This window comes from Nyctereutes procyonoides, unplaced genomic scaffold, assembly GCF_905146905.1.
Source record: "Nyctereutes procyonoides isolate TBG_1078 unplaced genomic scaffold, NYPRO_anot_genome, whole genome shotgun sequence".
NCBI lineage: Eukaryota > Metazoa > Chordata > Mammalia > Carnivora > Canidae > Nyctereutes > Nyctereutes procyonoides.
The window spans coordinates 22,331,564-22,352,922 of NW_026575147.1; the positions used below are offsets into that span (position 1 = coordinate 22,331,564).

At 36.6% G+C, this 21,359-nt stretch overlaps 1 protein-coding gene across 1 annotated transcript in view; it reads right to left on the bottom strand.

Moving 5' to 3' along the window:
* Window positions 1-21,359, bottom strand: part of MAGI3 (membrane associated guanylate kinase, WW and PDZ domain containing 3) — a 239,918-nt gene that overhangs the window by 51,638 nt on the left and 166,921 nt on the right. Inside the window, 3 exon segments of the mRNA XM_055312710.1 lie at window positions 3,227-3,284; window positions 13,134-13,213; window positions 16,633-16,807. Coding sequence (XP_055168685.1) covers window positions 3,227-3,284; window positions 13,134-13,213; window positions 16,633-16,807 — 313 coding nt within the window.

Sequence of the window (21,359 nt, forward strand, 5' to 3'; positions counted from 1 at the left end):
AATAGATAGCATTTTCCCGCAGAATCCATTTTAACAAAAAGTGACATTAGCAAATATCAACAATTAAACATCAAATCATGAGAATCTCAGATCATGGTTGCCCTTAGATAGGCTGAATATTATAAAATTTGCATACAAATAGCCATACAATTTGGATAATTACTTTGCCATCTGTAAACATTAATGGTGGTGATGGAAAAGGGTAGAGGGACCTGTCAGGGCAAGGTATGCTGGCTTTCTCTGTCATTTAGGTTTTTAGTGCATTATTAACTCTGCAACAGATGCAATTATTTAGTTTCAGAGCTCTAAATATGGCAAGTTCCACTTGAAATTCTTTGGGTGATAACTTCACTAAAGCTCAAGTAGCTTCTGCTTCCTACTCAGGGAGGAGCCCTTATCACTGAGTTAAGTGCTAAGCCCTCTGGGAAAATGGAGATCTTTGGTATTAATTTAGGGATTATTTTAAACATTACTTATTAGGTACTGACATTTTACAAATTCTTAGAAAAGTAAAACTACAAGAAAATGACACTTAGAAAAGAATAAACCAAAAAGAATAAAAGAATAAACCTGATGACTTTAACGTCATCAGATGAAGGGCTCATTTTGCCACCTAGGCATTAAAACAGAAAAAGTAGTAATTTACACTCTTTGTAATGTGTGGGAGAGGAGAGTAGAAGTATGCAAATGAGTAAGCCCTTTCCTGAAAATTCTTTGACAAAAGAATGTAAGATTTTAGTGCAGAGAGTAATTGCATCTGTCACCTTGAACTATTTAGATTAAAATGCCACCCAAATAACAAAACAAAACAGAAAAGTTAAAACACCCTCCTTTTCACTTAGTTACTTATATTCTCAATATTGTTAAGATTTAAGAGCTTTTGTTTTCCCTATAACTAGCTATGGGAAGTAAGATAGGAGAATATCACAGATTACCAGAAAAACTAAAAAAGAGTAGCAAAGAAGCATGATTAAATACTGAATGTATAACTTGGAATCTCATCTGCATTAAAACTTTGTCTACAATAGGTGGATTTTAATAATTTATCTCCACAAACAAAATCCTTCTTCTTCCACGAAGAATTTGAGATACTCAAGCAGATGTATATTTTGACTTTGAAACCTAAGCGCATCAAGACACTTAATGCAATACAAGAAGACAACATTTCTAAATATGCAAGCATTCTTAGAGAAGTCCTGCCATTAAGTTTTTGGAACAATTTTATTTTCAAAAATAAATTAATCCATTTCAGAATCTCATCCCTGAAAATAAATACTTGCAAAGAAAAAGTGCCATTGCAGTTGGTGTTACTACTACAAGGCTCTGCCAAAAGCAATCATTGTGCCATCTGGTTTGACAAAGTGAGAGAGCCAAAGAGTAGCCATTCAAGTAACAGCTTTTTATCTCCATCAGTAAACTCACTGCAGATTACTATGGTCGGGATTCAAAATCTGACTAATCTGGGAATCAAGCCACACTCCATAGCTCAGCTGACTCCATACTAATGTGCATCTTGAGTACAGCCTGCTCTTTCTTAATCTAATAAATTACCCTCCTGTAAAATGAGCTCGTCCTGGGAACAATCATACAAAATCATGTTTTTGCTGCTGTTCCTTCTAATTCAGGTTATTTTACACACGCTCCATGACAACTAGGAGCAGGTCACTTCAAGATTTGCCCTAAAGTTGCTTCAATATTATATCTTTGCTTAATGAGAACCAGATCATTTAGCCCATGATTTTATTACAGGCAAACGACTTTTACCTCTTGACCATGTATTCAAACTTACTTGGAAAAGACAGTAAGAGAATGAGAATCATTACTGCAGAAATGTTCAGCAGTGTCAACGACAATTAACAGTTTACTGAAGTCAAATTTAAATAGACAACTCAGCTAGGGGAAAAAAATCCCACAACACCTTTCTAGTTAGCCTTCAAACAATTCTTTGAGAAATGGCTGTTTCTTTGTTTTACCTAAATATGCTTTAGAAAACACACACACACACACACACACACACACACACACAATGAAGGAGCTGCTGTATACTTTTCACATGATAATATCGGTAAGATATTAAATAACATAATGAAAATAAAATTAGCACAGCCTTCCAAAGGAACCAAAGTGTTGACACTGTGAAGTTATATACCTACGGGTCAAATGGAGCTGTTTTCTTATGGTACAAGTTAGATTTTAAGAAATCATTCCAGAAATCTGGCCGTGGGTACTCAAATAACAATCTACACACTAGAATAAAGACTAGATGTACACTTGAAATGAATGTGACATTGTGTGTCAACTATACTTCATTAAAAAGAAAAGACTAGAGTCACAACAGGAGTCAGAGATTCTTACTTGAGGGATAAATACAAGGAAATGGCACTTGTTTACAACAAAAAGTAATGAAAAATTAATAGGCAATCATAAAACTAGAAGGTACCCATGCTTGCTACTTTTTTCGGGAAATAAGATTTTGCCTTCACTACCTCGGCAGTAGGTACAGACTACTAGTTTCTAGGTACATGCTAGTAACATTTTTAATGCCATTATTTGCCTGAGGTCAAAATTCTACCTATAGCATTTGGAAAGAAAGCAATCTCTGATCATCACAATGCAGCAATTGGACAAATGAAGAAAAAGAAAAGAAAAATCTGAAGATGCTGATATGACTCTGATTTCTCATAGGCAGGTATTTGGTGCTTTATTCCAACATAAACTTATGTTTAAATTTAACCATAACAGCTGGGTAAGAAGCAACTTTCCCTCATCCCCCAAAAGAATACTAAGTGTTCCTTGATTAACTCCCAAAGAGATAATACTCTTCTAAACCTGTACTCCAAAACTTGGGATCATTACAGCTTACTGCCCTTAGAGTGCTTTCACTGCCTTCACAACCGAAGAGCTGTGGTGTTGGAAGTGATCTTAACATTTCATCTAGTCTATCCCCTCATTTCACAGTTTTCTACACTACTTTTCCCTTTAGATGCTGTTGTAGTAATGGTAACACTTCCAGTAATTCATCAACATAGCAACTTCCCTCTTGCTATATTTAACTCAAAGCAAACTTCTGGGGAGCTCAGAACCACTGAAGTAAATACTCACTGTCCCTACTTCTAATTCCGAAAGTTGGATTGTAGAAACATAAAGTGTTGTATTTGAGTATTCCCTAATGCCATATAATGAAGGAAAACGTTTGGGAGAATATTAACTGAGGAAACAAACTTACTCGACGTAGTATGTCCCATACTGAGGGTCCTCTATTTTCTCCCAGCCATAAGGAAGTTCTGGAAATTAAAACAAACAAACAAACAAACAAACAAACAAAAAAAAACAAAAAAAAAAAAAAAGAAAGAGATGGAGTAAAATGCCATATTCAAAATCAACAGAGAAGAATTCACCATGAGTGAATTTAAGTGTCTTTTATTTCATGACACTAATATTTGGGAGACAGGCAGAAAGCTGAGGACTGGCTTTAAAAGAACAAACATGGTTTGAGTCCAGTGGCTTCTTCAGTAGCTAGTGAGTGTCTCAGCAGGTAATTAGGAGCCCAGAACAAAAGATGACATTCAACTCAAAGGTGTTTACTCGAATCTGAAGCAACAAAAGTTAATTATTTAAAAAATCATCTGGTATAGATCTTTCATTTAAACAGCTTGATAATGCAAAACACACTTACCCTCTAGTTCAATACAAGAAGCAGCTGCTTGTTCAATTTTTCACCATTATACATAAGTTTTGTCAATTATTTCTGTTATTCTGACCCATTTCTCCCCTTGAAAAAGCCTTGGATTTTTGCCATTTCTGGTGGGCAATTGAGATTTCCTTGAAATCTAAGAAAATATCTACTTTCCCTTGCATTAACTTGAGTTTCTCAAGGAAAATGTAAAATAGCTACTATAGTACCTTGGGCAGAATCCATATTTTCGTCTGGTAACAGAGAAATATCTTACACAGGACTATTACATATTATTCATTCCAGGTAACTGATCAATGAAATATACCCAGAAAAACTGAAGGTAGCTGAATTTCTGATAGCTAATAATAATAATAATAATAATAATAATTCTAGTCTTTACAATAGAAACCCTGTTTCTTGACCTTTCTTGGCCCTGTCAAAAAAGAATCCTCTTTCCTTACCACTCTGCCTGTTTTCCAAGTTAATGCTTCTGAAGAATCATTTTATTAGTTAGAAATGGATTAAGTTGGCAGGAATGCTTCTAGCAGGTGGTTTTAGTGCTAACAACTTATACACAGGAGTCCAGCAAGAAGGAGTTTGTTTTAAAAACCCAGTTATACACTATGATGATTCATATTTTTATTTTCAATTTCTTTTAGTGTTTTCCTGCTACGCTGAAACACACACACGTGCACACAATGTATGTTAGACAACAAATAGGCTTAGAATATATCCAAAGATTTATTAATTTTCCCTCATTTAGCCAAAGTTCTGATGCATTGACTTCTTTTAAAATTTTTTTTAAATTTATTCACGATAGTCACACACACACACACACACACACAGAGAGGCAGAGACACAGGCAGAGGGAGAAGCAGGCTCCATGCACTGGGAGCCTGACGTGGGATTCGATCCCGGGTCTCCAGGATCAAGCCCTGGGCCAAAGGCAGGCGCTAAATCACTGCGCCACTCAGGGATCCCTGCATTGACTTTTTTTTAAAAAAGATTTTATTTATTTATTCATGAGAGACATACACAGAGAGAGAGGCAGAGACACAGGCAGAGGGAGAAGCAGGCTACATGCAGGGAGTCGGATGTGGGACCTGATCCCAGGACTCCAGGATCACACCCTGGGCCGAAGGCGGCGCTAAACCCGAGTCACCCAGGAATCCCCTGATGCATTGACTTTGTAAATAAAAAATTCATTGTAATGAAGCTGACAAGCTATATAAACTATTATGCTCTAATAAATTTATTTCACATTCAGAATAAAGGGGGAGAATAGATAACTAGCCTCTTGATGTAAAGCTCTGAATCACCTTCACCCCCTTTTTCCATCTTATTTTTCTGCCTGTGCGTGTATATGTGTGTGTATACATATGTATTGTGTGTGTATAAATATACATATATGTATATATATATACACACACACACCCCAATTGATTGATTGATTGGTAGTTCTGAAGCTTGGTGAGTTTTTGTGATTTTTCTTTTGAAGGACCTGGCTGAAATGTATGAGATGGAAAAGACATTTACATGGAACATTTACATTTCAACAGGAATAGTTGAAAATGACTATGTGAAAACAGAACAAAACAGCTGAGAATGGGATCCCTGGGTGGCTCAGCCATTTAGTGCCTGCCTTTGGCCCAGGGTTTGATCCTGGAGTCCCAGGATCAATTCCCACAGTGGGCTCCCTGCCTTGAGCCTGCTTCTCCTCCCTCTGCCTCTCTCTTTGTGTCTTTCATGGATGAATAAATAAAATCTTAAAAAAAAAAAAAAACAACAGCTGAGAAGACTTGAGACACACTTCAGCTCACTTTGATCATCCACAGCTATGAAGCAAATAATTGTCAATTAAGTAGGTACAATATTTTATGACAGGTAACCATTACATGGAGAGGAGTATTTGTTGGATTATATCTGGAAAAAATGTTCTTTAATAATATTACCCAAAGCATTACCATTAAGGATCCTCCATGAAAGAGATCTCTTTTATTTTTTATTATTTATTTATTATTTATTTATTTATTTATTTATTTATTTATTTATTTATTTATTTATTTATTTTTTAGAGATCTCTTTTAATAGTTTCTTGAAATAGCATGGGAACTGAGTGATGCTGAGTGAGGATGGATCCTCTGACTGCACCATAACTGAATTTATGCTTTCTCTTTAGAAAGTTTGGCAAACTGCAAGAACTGTTTAAACCATTTGATATCTAAAAAACTCACAAGAATGTATTAATACTTAATAAGGATAAAAGATCAACATAAATATATTTCAGCATTAATCTGGAAGTAGATTCAACATTTTATTTAGCAACTAACAAAGCACAACCCTTTCTTTTGTTTTTAAAATTTTTTTTTATTGGAGTTCAATTTGCCAACATATAGCATAACACCCAGCGCTCATCCCGCCAAGTGCCCCCCTCATTGCCCATCAGCCAGTCACCCCACCCCCAGCCGCTACTTCCCCTTCCACTACCCCTTGTTCATTTCCCAGAGTTAGGTGTCTCTCATGCTTTGTCACCCTCACTGATATTTTCACTCATTCTCTCTCCTTTCCCTTTATTCCCTTTCACTAATTTTTTTTAATAAATTAATTTTTATTGGTGTTCAATTTACCAACATACAGAATAACACCCAGTGCTCATCCCGTCAAGTGTCCCCCTCCGTGCCCGTCACCCATTCACCCCCACCCCCTGCCCTCCTCCCCTTCCACCACCCCTAGTTCATTTCCCAGAGTTAGAAGTCTTTATGTTCTGTGTCCCTTTCTGATATCTCCCACACATTTCTTCTCCCTTCCCTTATATTCCCCTTCACTATTATTCATATTCCCCAAATGAATGAGAACATACACTGTTTGTCCTTCTCCGACTGACTTACTTCACTCAGCATAATACCCTCCAGTTCCATCCACGTTGAAGCAAATAGTGGGTATTTGTCGTTTCTAATGGCTGAGGAATATTCCATTGTATACATAGACCACATCTTCTTTATCCATTCATCTTTCGAAGGACACCGAGGCTCCTTCCACAGTTTGGCTATCGTGGACATTGCTGCTAGAAACATTGGGGTGCAGGTGTCCCGGCATTTCATTGCATCTGTATCTTTGGGGTAAATCCCCAGCAGTGCAACTGCTAGGTCCTAGGGCAGTTCTATTTTTAACTCTTTGAGGAACCTCCACAGTTTTCCAGAGTGGCTGTACCAGTTCACATTCCCACCAACATTCTCCACATCCTCTCCAACATTTGTGGTTTCCTGTCTTGTTAATTTTCACCATTCTCACTGGTGTGAGGTGGGATCTCATTGTGGTTTTGATTTGTATTTCCCTGATGGTAAGTGATGCGGAGCATTTTCTCAGGTGCTTGTTGGCCATGTGTATGTCTTCCTCTGTGAAATTTCTGTTCATGTCTTTTGCCCATTTCATGATTGGATTGTTTTTTTGCTGTTGAATTAATAAGTTCTTTACAGATCTTGGAGACTAGCCCTTTATCTGATGTCATTAGCAAATATCTTCTCCCATTCTGTAGGTTGTCTTTGAGTTTTGTTGACTGTTTCTTTTGCTGTGCAGAAGCTTCTTATCTTGATGAAGTCCCAATAATTCATTTTTGCTTATGTTTCTCTTGCCATCATGGATGTATCTTGCAAGAAGTTGCTGTGGCCAAGTTCAAAAAGGGTGTTGCCTTGTTCTCCTCTAGGATTTTGATGGATTCTTGTCTCACATTTAGATCTTTCATCCATTTTGAGTTTATCTTTGTGTATGTTGTAAGAGAATGGTCTAGTTTCATTCTTCTGCATATGGATGTCCAATTGTCCCAGCACCATTTATTGAAGAGACTGTCCTTTTTCCCACTGGATAGTCTTTCCTGCTTTGTCGAATATTAGTTGACCATAAAGTTGAGGGTCCACTTCTGGATTCTCTATTCTGTTCCATTGATCTATGTGTCTGTTTTTGTGCCAGTACCACACTGTCTTGATGACCACAGCTTTGTAGTACAACCTGAAATCTGGCATTGTGATGCCCCCAGCTCATGTTTTCTTTTTTAATATTCCCCTGGCTATTCGGGGTCTTTTCTGTTTCCACACAAATCTTAAGATGATTTTTTCCAGCTCTCTGAAGAAAGTCCATGGTATTTTGATAGGGATTGCATTAAATGTGTAAATTGCCCTGGCTAACATTGACATTTTCACAATATTAATTCTTCCAATCCATGAGCATGGAATATTTTTCCATCTCTTTGTGTCTTCCTCCATTTCTTTCAGAAGTGTTCTGTAGTTTTTAGGGTATAGATCCTTTACCTCTTTGGTTAAGTTTATTTCTAGGTATCTTATACTTTTGAGTGCAATTGTAAATGGGATTGACTCCTTAATTTCTCTTTCTTCAGCCTCATTGTTAGTGTATAGAAATGACACTGACTTCTGGGCATTGATTTTGTATCCTGCCACACTGCCGAATTGCTGTATGAGTTCTAGCAATTTTGGGGTGGAGGCCAAGTGCACAGTTGGCCGAGCATCAAACAGAGAGGCTCAAGGGTCCAAACTATGGGGGTAAGTACAGGTGATGTCAGGAGACATACCCAGTAGTGGAGATGGAGAGTAGCACTTCTAGCAAAAAGTTCTGAATGTTCCTACAACACTAAAAGCAACTGTGGCTGCTCTATCTTAAGAAAGATATAATGAGGATGACCATATAACATATCGCCCACTTCTGAGAGTAAAAGGGGACACTATTATTAATTATGCTGGGACAAAAGGAGTAAGCTGGGTTAGTCCGGGGCCAACCAAGACATATTGTCACCTTTAACGTAAAGAGCATTAGGGAGACACACTAATCTAATTTTTCAAATTTCCACAGAGGGGAAAGCAGGGGAGTAACACTCCAGTTTCTCTGAGGCCTCTTCCGTTCTTCTCTAAGGAAGAAACGGTGTCTGATCTGCCTGAAGAGGTTGGCTGGTTGGTTGGTTGGTTGGTTATTTATTTATTTAAAGATTTTATTTATTTATTCATGAGAGACACAGAGAGGCAGAGACACAGGCAGAGGGAGAAGCCTGACATGGCACTCAATCCTGGGTCTCCAGGATCACACCCTGGGCTGAAGGCAGCGCTAAACCGCTGAGCCACCTGGGCTGCCCTGCCTGGAGAGTTTTAGAGAATGAATTCAGTATGCTTGGCTCAGGGTCTCTTGGGTTCCCCTCACTGTTCTGGATGTGAGCCTGCCGGCAGAGGGTGCAGTCAAGTCTGATTTGCCTGCCTGCAAATCAGAGGAAGCTCCAGCAGAACAGAGGTCAGAGATTGAGTAGTGAAGGCTGCCTCCTAAAGGGGTGAAATGCCAGTAAGCCCATGTAGATGCCGAGCTAAAGCCATGTTCACTCATCAGCTAGCATTCTAAACCAACACTGTTTCCTGGATCTGATTTCTCTATTGACTCCAAACAAGTGAATGAAGACAGACTTTACTATTTATGGCTTCCTCCCAGAACTTCATAGAGATTAAAAAAATATTTTTAAGAAGAAGACTGAAATAATCTGAGGGATAGAGTAGCTTCTTTCCTTCCTTTCCCTCTCTCCTCCTTCCAAACATTTAAAAAGAAAGAGCAACAGGGATTGGAAACTATATAGGGAACAGAGCAAGAGGAGAGGAAGAAGCAAATATGCCTCTGAGCATCTGGCCCGGATGACTAAGAGCATGGTGCCTATGACAGAAAGAGGGATGGGGTGACTTTAGGAGAAAGATGTTCAGTTTCATTTTAAATATGTGTATTAGAAGTGCTACTAGGGCAATTTTTTTAAGTCTCAAATGCAGTAGGAAATACAGAAACAGAATTCAAAACAGGACAATACTAGAGATTCAGTAAAAGGTCCAGCTATAATTAATTAATAGTTAAAGGTCTAATGATAAATACATTCTACAAGGGAAAATAGGAAAAGGCAGAGAACTGAACTGGAACAATCAGTGTACAGGAAAAGGAAGGAAGACCACAAATAGAGACGTGCCCGAGCAAACTAACACCACATTCACAGGCTTTAAAAAGTCAAATTCTCTGGTATTACATATCAGTTTAAAGTAGCTGGTTTCACCATATGGAATCTACTGATGAAAGCCTTATAGACAAGGGCAGTATGTTATAAACACCCAACAAAATACAGAGATCTTAAGTGCTCATTCAGTTATAAAAATGAGTTTTGGCAATTTGCATGTCCTTCCTAACTGCCACCCCAGCAAGGTAGAGGACATATTCATCATTCCAGAGAATTATTTTAATTCACCCACTTTCCCATTACCCACATTTTCCAAGTGCTATCAGCATAGATGGGTCTGCCTGTTGTTGGACTTTAATTAATGGATAATTGAATACCTGTTCTTTTGTGTCTGGCTTCTTCTATTCAATAAGTTTCTGAGATTGTTGAGTGTTATCAATAGTCTTTTCTTTTTTACTGTTGAGTAGTATTTCACTGCATGAATATACCAAAAATGATTTATCCATTCTTCTGTTGATGGGCATTTGGAATGTCCCCAGGTTTGAGTTATTATGAATATGGCTGTCATGATCTTTGGGAGAACATGTGTTTTCATTTCTCTTAAGACAATGCCTCATGGGCAACTGTGGAAAGTTCTCCAGAATGGTCACATAATTTTACATTGCCACCAACTAGTGAAAGTTCCAGCTACTACTCTACAATCTCCCCAATCTTTGGTGTTCTCAGTGTATTTGACTCTAGCCCTTCTAAGAAGTGTGAATGACCTCTCGCTGTAGTGATGACTAAGGATGATGAGCAACTTTTCATGTCTTTATTGTCTATTCCTTTGTCTTCTTTGGAGAAGTGTCTGAGTTCTTTGGCCATTGTGAAAAACAACTTTATTGAGGTATATTTTGCATATCATAAAATTAATCTGTCTTAAGTGTTCAAAACAATGAGTTTTAATAATTTACTGAGTTGTGCAACCATCACCACAATCCAGTTTAAGAACATTTTGGTCACCCCAGTAAGATCCCTCATGTTATTTAATCTCTACCCCCATCCTCACTGTTGGGCAACCACCACTGATCTACTTTCTATCTCTATAGATTTGCCTATTCCAGACATTTCACATAAATGGAATCATGTAGTAGTTGGTCTTTTGTGTCTAGTGTCTATCACTTAGCATAAAACATTGAGGTTTGCTCATGTTGTAGTATATATACTATTTCATTCCTTTTTATTGCTGAATATTATTCCACTAGATGATTACACATTTTATTTATCCTTTCATTAGTTGATAGATATTGAATTGTTTCTACTTTGGGGCTATTATGAATAGTGCTACCATGAATATTTACGCGCAAGTCTTTGTGTGGACATATGTTTTCGTTCCTCTTAAGTAGATACATACCAGTAGAATTGTTAGGTGATACAGTAAATCTATTTTTATCCTTTTAAGAACTGCCAAACCTCTTTCTAAAGCACTTGTACCATCTTACATTCTGCCCAGCATTATACTAGGGTTACCATTTCTTCCTATCCTTATCAATAGATGTTATTATCTGTCTTTTCTGATTATAATCATTCTAATGAATATACAATAGTGTCTCACTGTGGCTTCAATTTACATTTCCCCAATGACTAATGGTGTTAAGTAGCTTTTCTAGTCATTATTAAGCATTTGTATATCTTTTTTGGTGAAATGTCTATTTAAATATTTTGCCCATTTTAAAATTTGGTTGTCTTATTAATGAGTTATAACCATATTTTACAGATTCAGATATAATTCCTTTGCCAGATACATATTGCAAAGCCTACAACTTTGTCTATTCATTTTCTTAATAGTGTCTTTTGATGAACAAAAATTTAAAATTTTTATTAAGTACAATTTATCAAGTGTTTCTTTTATGGTTCATACTTTTTTGGGGCCTAAGAAATCTTTGCTAATCCTAAAGTTATGAGGATATTTTTCTAAATTTTCCTCTAAAAGCTTTAGGGTCCTAGCTTTTATGATTAGGTCTCTGATCCATCTGAAATTAATTTTTGTGTATGGAGTGATATATAGTTGAAGTTCATTTTCCTTACGAATATCCATCCACTTTTTCCAGCACCATTTGTTGCTCCCCTTTTCATTGAACTGACTTGGCAACTGAGCTGTAGATTAAGTGATCATATGTGTTCATCTATTTCTGGATGCTATACTGTTCCAATGATCTACTTGTCTATCCTTATGTCAATACCACAATCTTGGTTATTGAGCTTTATAGTAATTCTTCAAATCTGGTAGCCTATGTCCTTTATCTCTGTCCTTTTTTAAGACTACCAGGCTAACTGGAGCCTTGTATTTCTATATGTATTTTAGAATTGGCTTGACGATTTTTTCAAGACAGACTTAGTGGGTCTAAACTGGGAATGTATTGAATCTAGATATCAATTTAAGGAAAATGAACATCATTAACAATAAATATTGTTTATTTATTATGAATAATAAAAATATTATTAATTCTGTGAACGCAGTGCATCTCCTTGATTACTTCAAGTCTTCATTAATTTCTTTCAGGGATATTTTGTAGTTTTCAGTGTATCTTGTGCATCTTTCAATAGTTTTGCTCCAAGGTATCTTTTTTTTTAAAAAATATCATTGCAAACAATTTTAAAACAATTCCATTTTCCAATTGGTCTTTCCTAGAAATAATCTTAATATTGCAATCATGCTGAACAAAATGTATAAATTGTTTATTTTATAGATTGGAGTTCAGTCTATAGAAGGACTACCTGAAACTCACTCATAGCCATTCATTTTTTAACCAAGGTAAATAATTTCTGATTCAGTGATATAAAATGAATGCAAATTTTATTCCTGCTCCCTCTATATTAAAGAAGGCATAGCAAGCAATTTTGGTTGGAGTACAGTCTATATTTATGTGTAAGACTACACTATTAAACACCGTGTAATACATAAGATAGACAAGCATTATTACCTAAGAGTTCTTAGAGAAATTTTTCTACTAAGCAATAAAAATAGTGTGGGGGTAAGGGTATATTAAAGACTTTCACTAAGTCTCTACTAATGCTCTAAATAAATATTAGCCATAAATACTAACATATCTATCCTAGCGATACTAAATTAAATATATTTTTGAAGGTTCAATAGCCAATAATAAGGCTACCCTGTAGTTAAGAATGTATCTGATTTATTAAAATATTTATTTAGAAATTTTTAAATTTGTCTTTAAAACAAATGTAAAAAGGGGGCATTTTTATTAAGATTTTTATAAAGGATGTCATTGTATAGTCCTCAAACTGAAGGAAATAAAATATAAAATTAGATGCAAGGATGTAATTACGAGTCAGTTAAGTATGATATCCACCCATTGCTTATGTGCTTATGTACATTATAATTTGGGGTTTTGGAAAGCTCACTATCCAAGCAAGAAGAGAGAGAAGGGATTAGGTGAATGAGCACAATATAAAAGATTTCCGAATCTCTACCTCCATCTTCACAGTCTTCAGGGGCTTTGGCTTTCTTACAAAGACGAGGATCCAACCAGGTTGTTGTCTTGGTGTTGTGGCTGTAGAATAAAGATCTCAATTAGAAACAGTACGATGAAGAGAGAGAAAAGTATCTCAAAAGCAAAGATTAAAAGTGACCAAAACGTATATGATGTTTGCACATTATCTCCTACAGCCTCTGTACCCTCGGATTCGATCATCTGTACCCTCGGATTCAATCATCTGAGGACTGCTACTTTAAAACTTCCGTAAAGGGATGGTAATGCTAGAGGCACTAAAGTAAGAAAGAAGAATCTACAGAAGGGGAAAAATACCAAGTACAGATTAACAGACACTGGTTGAAACAGTCAAAAACATTTCAAAGGTTGGGCATATAGCCCCATACTGTGCATCATCCTGTTGAAAAAGCTGCATCGAATTCCTTCCTTGTTTGATGCTTACTATTTGGTGTTGGCTGAATTCCTTCCTTCCTCCCTTCAAAGAACATTGTATTCCTTGAGTACCTGCAACATGTGGGCTGTGATATAGTGATGTGCTGAGGGCTGGGATACAGTGATGAAGAGAGAGAGATGCCCTCTGCCCTCATAAGTGTTCTTTAAAATGAAAGAGTTTAATAAAATAAAAAAACTCCAAACCTCTATTTCTGCAATATGCAAGTAAAACTGATGGGTATATAGTTAACTCTACTCTACAAGATATGGGCTATAAAAAAAGAAAAAAAGATATGGGCTATATACCACATAGAAAAAAGAAAGCAGAACCAAAGGTCTCACTCCACTCTTTCACACACTCCTTTTTATGAAGGAGGCCATAGATGCTTTCAAAGAGCAGTGCAACCATGTAGTAGATACTGATGCTAAAACAAAGCCATCACACTGCTGAGTAGACAGTGTTATAGTTTAAACATCAGAAATATGAGGATATTAAAGAAATAAAAAACCATGGGGGAAAATACAGGAAAGTTATTATCAAAGCAGTGTGAGATTAATAACATGAACAAAATATCATTCCTTGTCATCTTTATTGTAAAATGAACTCCCTAATCTCTATATTAATTACTCTTAGGAAATTAAGCCAATGGTTTCAGAGAATTAATCATACCTTCTATGTCTTTTCTAACTCCTGAACCACCTAGGGCCATGCAACTGTTTCTTATGCATTACCAGGTAGGATACTAGCTGGTAGACTGTGGCAGAAACAAGTTTTTATGCTGAATAATGGATAATCTGAAGAGGAGAAACTGGGATTGTTCCTAGAAAATCTGTGTTATCCATTCTGTCAAAGAGATAATTTCTCCACACTCAAGCCAGTTAAATCAATTTTAGCAACATGAAAAGGATCAGGACTCCAAAGAGGCTTAGTAGCATGTCGACTGTTAGGAGAAAAAAAAAAAAAATCATGTACATATCTCAGTAAACGAAATTCACAATCGCTCCTTGAGAAAAACTTAACTTTGGTTTCTATGATCCACAGTTTTCATTCTTAAATTAGCAGATGCAGGCAATCTGCTAGGATTTTACCTATTTCCCAAGGTAAAGAAATGCCCAGAGGGGCTATATTCAAAACATAATAGCTAAAGGCTATAAAGACCTATTTTCATACAGATGCATGATTTAACAGTAGTAACACAGATCAAATACATTAGCTGCAGCAGCAAATACTATTCAGCTATAGGGTGGTTACAAACCCCCTATCAGATTTGCAAATATTTGTTCCTATTCTGCAGGTTGCTTTCCACTCGTTGATTGCTTCCCTTTGCTGCACAGTTTTTAAGTTTGATGAAGTCCCATTTGTCTATTTTTGGTTTTGTTGTCTTTAGTTTTTGTGGCATAGCCAAGAAGTCCTTGCCAAATTCAATGCCATGAGACTTTGCCCCTGTGTTTTCTTTTAGGAGTTTTATGGTTTCAGGTCTCATATCTAGGTCTTTAATGCATTTTAATAATGTTCAACTATAATGGCATTTCTTTTTTTTTTAATGGCATTTCCTTTATAAATTCTCTCTCCTCTCTATAATTTACTAACTTATCCCCATTTATAGGATAAAGCACTGTCAGGTTCAATATCTCATACCCTGCTTCTAAAGATACTCTAGCCACTTCTAACAGCTTTACATCTTACTTGGGGATTTAGTCCTAAAATCAGAATGAAAGTCAAGTCTAAATTACCTTTGAACAACACCTTTAATTGGCCATAAAGAAGAGTATATACCCGATTTTGTCTGTTTTTGCATACTCCTTGTCATTAATGTTTATATAAGTATATAATATAATCAATGCGCCGTGTATGGTAAAAAGAATACAACACACACAAAAAATGTATGTCTTTTAAATCCTATGAATCCGATTTGGTAAAGCAAGATCTTCAGTCTATGGGAAGGATGTGGTCCCATTCTATGTGACCAAATGAGGAAACAGATTCAAATCTCCCATCCCCAATTCTTTTTTTTTTTAGATTATTTATTTATTTATGAAAGACCGGGGGTAGGGGGAGGAGAGAGAGAGAGAGAGAGAGAGAGAGAGAGAGAGAGAGGGAGGCAGAGACACAGGCAGAGGGAGAAGCAGGCTCCATGCAGGGAGCCCGATACAGAACTCAATCCTGGGACTCCAGGGTCACACACTGGGCCAAAGGCAGGCACTAAACCACTGAGTCACCCAGGGATCCCCTCCCTAATTCATTTTTAAGGACATATTCCTTGACTATGGTATCCAGCCCTCAACATTTTAATTGTTTTTTAACTATTATATTCTATAACTTCACTACATTATATATTCTGCCTCTGTGAAAATTATTTTAAGGATGAGAAATACAGCTGCATAAGAATATAAAAATGCTTCATAACGAAACTTCCAAAAAAATTATTGGCATAATATTCTCTGGTACAAACCATAAAAAATTTATTCTGATCAAATACATGTGATATTCTGTATCTCTATAAATACATTTATACTTTATATTAATAGTGCTTTCTCATAAATTAGGGTTTGTCAATTCTTATTGTACCAATTAGCCTGAGGCTCAGTGATATTTCTCTTCTATGTTATTCAAATATGTTGCCTGAATACATCTAGAAAATGTATAAATGAAAATATTTAACTCAGATAATAAATATGCCCTCCATCACATGATGGTAATTCTTGAAATGCTCATTAGGTTGGACAATCTACCAAAAGTTTAAAAAAACATCAAGACAAAATACCCTTCATTCCTACATTTTTCACTATTAGTGATAAACCTGTTTTTAATCCTTCTTTTTTTATAAAACCAGAAGCCAAATACATGACTTGTTTGTCCAAGTCAAATAAAAATGAAACACCATCCAGGAAAATCATCAGATTAAGAATTAACTGTTACTACTATGAAAAATCTCCTTAAAGAAACAAAAAAGAAATGGAAGCCTTGTGAAATGAGGATAAAGAAATGGTAAGACAAAGCCTCACAGTGACAGGGCGTGTTGGGAGAGATACAGACATTTGCTTACTCAATGAAGTAGACCATCCCTGTGTCGGTGTAGGCCATCTCCCAGTTTTTGGGTAGTGGTTCCAGATTCTCATCTCTCATCATATAATTTCTGAAGTCCATGGAGCTATTTGTTTGGTTATAACTTGGGACAGTCTTCATCCAATCAGATGACTCAGAATGCCTCTCTCTGTTTTCTGCCATTCAACACAGAACAGTGTGCAAAGAAGGTAAAGTTACACTCTCTTCAAACAGCTCCCTTCATTTCCAACAAAATGTTAAACATTTATTGCACATTTCCTTGTGCATTATATCTACCCTCTCCTACAAGTTTTGAAGTAGCAAATAGACATACTGAATATTTTTCATCTGCTAAGTGACATTAACTCAGTCTAGCACCTCTCACGCCAGTCTGGGAAAGAAGTGAAAAGCAACCCTAGAATCAATTTGGTACATTGTGACTACTGACAGTAAGGGCTGTAGGGGTGCTTACACAGTCCCTTCATGGGCCAGGCTCTAATTGAAGCGCTTTATATATATATGAACTCATGATCCTCACAGCAGCCCTGTGATTACTTATTATTACTATTCTGGTTTTTGGATTATAGATGAGGAAACCAAGGCACAGTGAGGTTAATTTAGTAACAGCAAAGTCAGGATTCAAATTTAAGTGGTTCATGCTCTTATGTGCATGAACCAACCTGTCTTGTATACATTTTAATACAGGTCTTTAAAATAATACCAGTTTAAAAATTACGCTCCATACACTTCCTGTTAAGTATAATTCTCTGTTGGTGACATTACAATCCTTTGAAAGTCCCAGAGTCCTTAAGGTAAATAAGAATACTAAAATTTGGCTGCCATCTAGGGAATTCACAATTCATGCACTTCAAACTCATTTCTAGACTTATAACAACTCCAAACTGCAGGAGATGCCTCAGAATGAGTGAATCTTAGAAGAGGCCTTAGATTCATTACACGTAGTATTTCCACTCCAACTGTCCTTTATCCAACCGAGTTCTGTAACTCATTAATACTACTACTTACTACCCCTCACTGTTCCTCAGCTGTCCCCCAGTCTGTGCCCTAACCATGTCGTCATTGCCCTACTCATGCAACTTAAGTTCTGTAATCAGCCACGATCATGGCTCCCTTGCAAACACTACTGCTTCCTCTGCCCCAACCTTACTTCTTCACTCAGTGTACATGCCCGGCTGAACCACAACTCTGCTTAAATCTTTCCATCTACTCGACACCATCACCTGTAGCTAAACACAGGTAACACTAACTAGTTCACTTCTACTATATGATCGCTAACCTCAAGAGGGCATGTAATGGCATATGATAATCACAGGAACCTTCTTTAGTCCATTCACTCTGACACTCTCCTAGATAACTATTTCATACATTCTTTCTTCTGAGATCTACCACTACTTATCCCTAATCTCACTGGATGACCTTGTTTCCTCCACATAGCTAAATCCAACGATCATTTCTCGGTGGCCATCTTATCTGAGCATTGTTGAGCATTCTCTTCTCCTGGCTTCTAGGATATTCCACCCTCCTGTATGCCTTCTGTCTCACTGGCTCGACTCAGTCTCCCTGACTGCACATATTAGAAGGCCTTCTTAGGGTTCACTCTTTGGCCATTTTTTCTTCTCTTTCTATAGTTACTCTCTTGGAACTCATTCAGTGTCACCGCTGTACAAGCTGTATGCTGATGATGTCCCAATATACATCTTCAGACCAGACATAGACTTTTAAATCCAAAATCAAACATGACATTTTCATTTGGATGTCTAATGAGCATCTCAAGCTTACATATCCCAACTGAAGCCCCTACTACACTTTTCCAACCCAAAACTGACTCCTCTTAAAATCTACCTCATCTCAATAAATGCGACTCCATTCTTCTACTAGATATTCAAGTTAAAGCCCTGGAAATGATCTTTGACTCTGCTCTCTCTGACCTCAAATCCAGTCTGCCAACAAATGTTACTGGGTCAGGCCACTTCCCTGTCACATATTCATCAGAGCCAAACCACTATTTCTCACTTAAATTACTGCATTAACCTCTTAACTAGTATCACTGTTTATGCCTACCCTCCTACTGCCTATTTTCAATTCAGTAGCAAGAAGGAGACTATTAAAATCTGTTTTATCATGTCACCCTTCTACTCAAAACCCTATAATGGTTTCTCATCTCAGAGTAAAAAGCAAAATTCTTCCAACAACATATAAGATCCTACATAATATCATTTCCACACCCCCCAATCATTGCTTACTATTCTATTTCCTTCCATCACTCTGTTCCAACCACATATAAAAATCTTTTTTTTTTAAGATTTTAATTTATTTATTCATAGAGACACAGAGAGAGAAAGAGGCAGAGACCCAGGCAGAGGGAGAAGCAGGCTCCACGCAGGCAGCCCGACATGGGACTCGATCCTGAGCCTCCAGGATCACACCCCAGCCTGCAGGCGGCGCTAAACCGCTGCGCCACAGGGGCTGCCCTGTTCCAACCACATATAATGCATTGTCCATATTGTATCCAATTATATTGGTTTCCTTGCCTTTGTCTGAATATTCCAGGCATGCTCCCACCTCAGGGTATTTTTCCCCCCTCAGGGCATTTGTACTTAAAATTCCCTCTGGCTGAAATGTTGTTCTCCTGGATATTTTGAGTTTACATTATCACTTCTTTCAAAGTCCTCTTCTCAGTGAGATCTTTTTTGCTACTCTATCTAAAATCACAAATTGGCCACTGCTACTTTTTTTTTTTGGCCACTGTTACTTTTTATCCTTCTCCTATTCTGCTTTGTTTTTCTCTTTAGCACTCTCTAATATACTACATGCTATATTCATTCATGTTGGATATTTCTTTCCCACTAGAAGGCAAAATTTTGAAGACGGAGGAGTTTTTGTCTGTTTTGTTCAGCGCTTTTTTCGAGCTGTTAGAAAAATGCCTAGCATGCAGTAGCTTAGCAAGTGCTCAATAAATATTTGTTGAATGAATAGCTTGAATAAAACACAAGATTCATACTCCAGGCAAAACAAAAGTGACAGAAATTAAAAGGCACCCAATGTGTAAATCAATCTGGAAGGGAGTTACATTCTTGGGACAGAAGTATGATGGAGGAAAACAAAGGAACTATATGATTTCTCATACTTATCTGAATATAATTCGAAGTCACTGTGTATTAAGTTTCCTTAATAGTCAATGACTTGACAATACTGTTTATGTAACAACCATCTCTTGGAAAAAGATTTTATTTTAGCATTATTATATAACATATATCATCCTATGTGGGCATATTAGCATTCTTACATTCTTCAGCAAATATAAAATAATATACATGTTGGAATATACAAATAAATCTTTAACTCTTCTTTCCCCACTGCCATCCCCAACAATTTTCTGATTGTTCAAGGCAGGAATTCTAATCCCCAAAAGCAATACACAAAGTGTATTTCAATAAGTTAACAACTAGACTTAGTACTTATTCAGAAAAGACCAAGGGCATTTAGTCATGTCTTTTATTGTTTTTTCACTCAAATAGTCTGAATATTTTCTCTTACCAAGACATACATAATCCAGTGGAAGTGTCCTACGGTATCTACACACAAGAGGTAGTATACAAGCGGCCTCCCACTCTTGGATACACTCCCTTTAAATATGACCACCAGAAAGTTAGTAGCATCTGGCTTAGCAACCAGCTTACATGATAAGCATAAAACTGTGGAGATCACAAGATAGGTTTCTCTCTAAAAGAACTCCAGTGGTAACAGAGAAGCTCCACATCAGAAAGTAAAAACAGAACATCTCCCCCATCCCCAAAATAAGAATATACAAATTCCCACATTGGGATAGATTCATGGTCTCTAATCCCAGTCTTAAACATTTAAGAATGTTAAAAGACTTAATTCTGTGGGAGAACAAGGCGGACATCAACATCAAAAGGCTCTACTGTATGATGATTTCCCTTAATAGCCCTTAAAGAATTAGATGTAAATTCACTTAAACCTTTTTAGGCCTCTTTGCAGTCTCTACACCCAAATACACTGGGGTAATAAACATATTATGTGTCGTGTTATTATGTTATTATGTGAGATGTTAGGACTATAAGACAGGACTCACACTCTGAAGGAGGACACAAATGAACATATTAAGACAGTAAATACAATATACACAACAAATTTCAATAGTTGATAAAAAAAATCAGATGCTTTGGGAAAATAATATGGTAATGGGTTCTGCAAATTTGGGGATGTGATCAAATTCATTCATCTATTGTATATCAATAAAATATTTTCTTAGTTCCTAGTTTGCACCAGGCACTGTTTATGATTAAAGGATGCAGCAATGAACAAAAGCAAAAACTTTCCGGCCCTTATGAAGCTCATATTCTAGTGTTTTGAATAAAAAAATTATAATAAATAGCACTGAAATTAGTTCTGCTGTTATTCTGTGGCTTCCTAGTTACACACTCAATTAGAAGAGTAAGAATCTCCGAAGCAACCATAACATATTTTAGGGGTACACAAAGGAAGATTCTCCACCACTAAATTTCTGGTGATTTTGCATTTAATGAAAAATAAGAGTCAGGTTTGGAAATTTATTTGAGTGATTCACAATTTAAACTCAACACACAGCTAACAAATCTTTCCGATAATTTTTACTGGCATGTTTCTATCCCTCTGCATTTTCAGTTGAAGGCTGGATCTTAAAACTGTATTTTTTTTCATGTC